General features: G+C 40.4%; 1 protein-coding gene across 1 annotated transcript in view; it reads right to left on the bottom strand.

The window, feature by feature from the left end:
- The window catches only part of LOC106872335 (synaptotagmin-1), a 168,374-nt gene that overhangs the window by 25,933 nt on the left and 140,301 nt on the right, over positions 1 to 2,140 (bottom strand). Inside the window, exon 7 of the mRNA XM_052975689.1 lies at positions 731 to 898. Coding sequence (XP_052831649.1) covers positions 731 to 898 — 168 coding nt within the window. The remainder of the gene's footprint in view (positions 1 to 730; positions 899 to 2,140) is intronic.

Here is a 2,140-nt window from a genome sequence, read left to right as displayed (position 1 = left end):
TATATATATATATATATATATATATATATATATTGATGTTGAATATTGTTACTTACTGATGTTATATATTGTTACTGTTGTTACACACTGATGTTACCTACCGATGTTACATTCTAATGTTACACTCTGATGTAACATCCTGCCGTTGTTGCATGAGGTTACCAACCTCCGTCACAAAGCACAAGACATTTACTGAAAAGAGCATGTTACCCTATAACAAATACATGGGAAGTTGAAGCTAGTATCTTTGTGTCTAGGCCAGAAACATCTAGAATTGGATGGTCACTGTTATCGAGCAGAGAGAGGGAGAGATCATTTCATCTCTCCTCTTGCAGAGGCTGACAGGAAGAGCATTCTCAAGGAAACACACCTTTCTAGATGTGACTGCGTGCAACTCAGGAATTGCCATCAAAGTGGTGGCAATGAATGATCGAAAGGTGGAGAAGTCGATCATGCTGTGAATCCTGACTGGTTGCGATTGGTTGTTCAACCATGTCGAAGGATGATGATGATGAAATTAATGATGATGATAATGATGACCATGATGAGGATGTTACAGGCTGTGGTTACTATGGCTACAGTAGTTACTGTGGTTACTGCAGTTACCATGGTTACAGTGGTTACTATACTAACTGCTGTTACTATGGCTACTATGACTGCTATGGTTAGTGTTGTTACTGCAGTTGCTATGGTTACCAGTTACTGAAATTGGTCAGTGGATGTGACTTACCTTAAATGTGAAGGATTCATTAAATACTGGATTCAGTGTTTTCCGATGGACTTTTGTTTCAAATTTCTTCTTTTTGTCGGGCATTAGATAGACTTTGACGTATGGGTCAGACGTCCCAGACATATCCATCCCAGGTAGGTCGGCAGCCTGTATTACATTTACTGTTAGCTGGAGAAGAGAGAGAGAGAGAGAGAGTTGTTAGCTGAGGCTGAGCTGAGAGGTAGACTGTGGAAAGGGAAAGGGATAGAGAAGGCTGATAAAGAGGGAGAGAGAGAGAAATAAGTGAGGAATGGAGAGAGAGAGAGAGAAATCAGGGGAGAAAGAGAGAGAGTTGTTAGCTGAGGCTGAGCTGAGGGGTGGTGAGAGGTAGACTGTGGAAAGAGAAAGAGGGAGAGAGAGAGAGAGAGAAAGCAGGGGAGAGGGAGAGAGAGTTGTTAGCTGAGGGGTGGTGGTGAGAGGTAGACTGTGGAAAGGGAAAGGGATAGAGAAGGCTGATAAAGAGAGGGGGAGAGAGAGAGAAAAAGAAGTGCAGAATAGAAAGAGAAAGAGAAAGTAGGAGAGAGGGAGGAGGAAGAGAAGTGATGGACGGAGCAAGAGAGGTAAGGAGAGTAAGAGAGAGGGAAAGCACAAAATGAAAGGAATATTATCAACATAATGCTGATACTCTTGTGTTATTTGTTGTAGATGTGGAGTACTCCAAGTTACTCTTGTCGCGAGTATCAATCAATCAATCAATCAATCAGTCCACAGCTATTGTTTAACCATTGATACAATATCTCAGCTTCTATCTTTTATCTTTTACTCATTTCAATCCTTAAACTGCATTCAAGCTGGGACATCACGTTGAAGGGTTTTAGTTAAAGAAATCTTCAAACAAGAAGAAAAAATCCAATGATGCTTCAACCACTGAATGAACTATAATTTGGACTATTCCAGACTGTTTTATTGTTACAGAAAGTGGCATTGCTCATTAAGCCCTCGTTTCATTATGATATCTCTCTGATCAGGTCAAGTCCAAAACAATGTAAACAAAAAGAAGAAAAACGAAAAACGAATCAATAAGGGAATATACTACTGCTATTTAGCCCTATTTCAACCAGCTGGTCGTGCTACTTCAGGCTGATGACGAGCAAAGACTCAGAAACATGTCCCTGAATGCAAGCTAGGCTGGGTGGAGGAGTTTGTCTCCGCCTCGCAAACATAAGGAGACAGGAAATGTGTCAAGGCCGACAGGAAGTGGTCCAGCTTCCTAGGGCTAAATAGCAGTAGTATATTCCCCTATTGGGACTGTCACGTTAAGTTGGCAGTATACAACTACTTTATTGCATCACTACTGCTTAAGTCTCTCAGAGAGATTTAGAAATTCGTTATTTCTAATATATTTTTATATTTATATATATATATATATAT

Source organism: Octopus bimaculoides, chromosome 22, assembly GCF_001194135.2.
Source record: "Octopus bimaculoides isolate UCB-OBI-ISO-001 chromosome 22, ASM119413v2, whole genome shotgun sequence".
Taxonomy (NCBI): Eukaryota; Metazoa; Mollusca; class Cephalopoda; order Octopoda; family Octopodidae; genus Octopus; species Octopus bimaculoides.
Note: the sequence above shows the minus strand (reverse complement) of the source record. Positions and strands in the feature narration are given on the sequence as shown.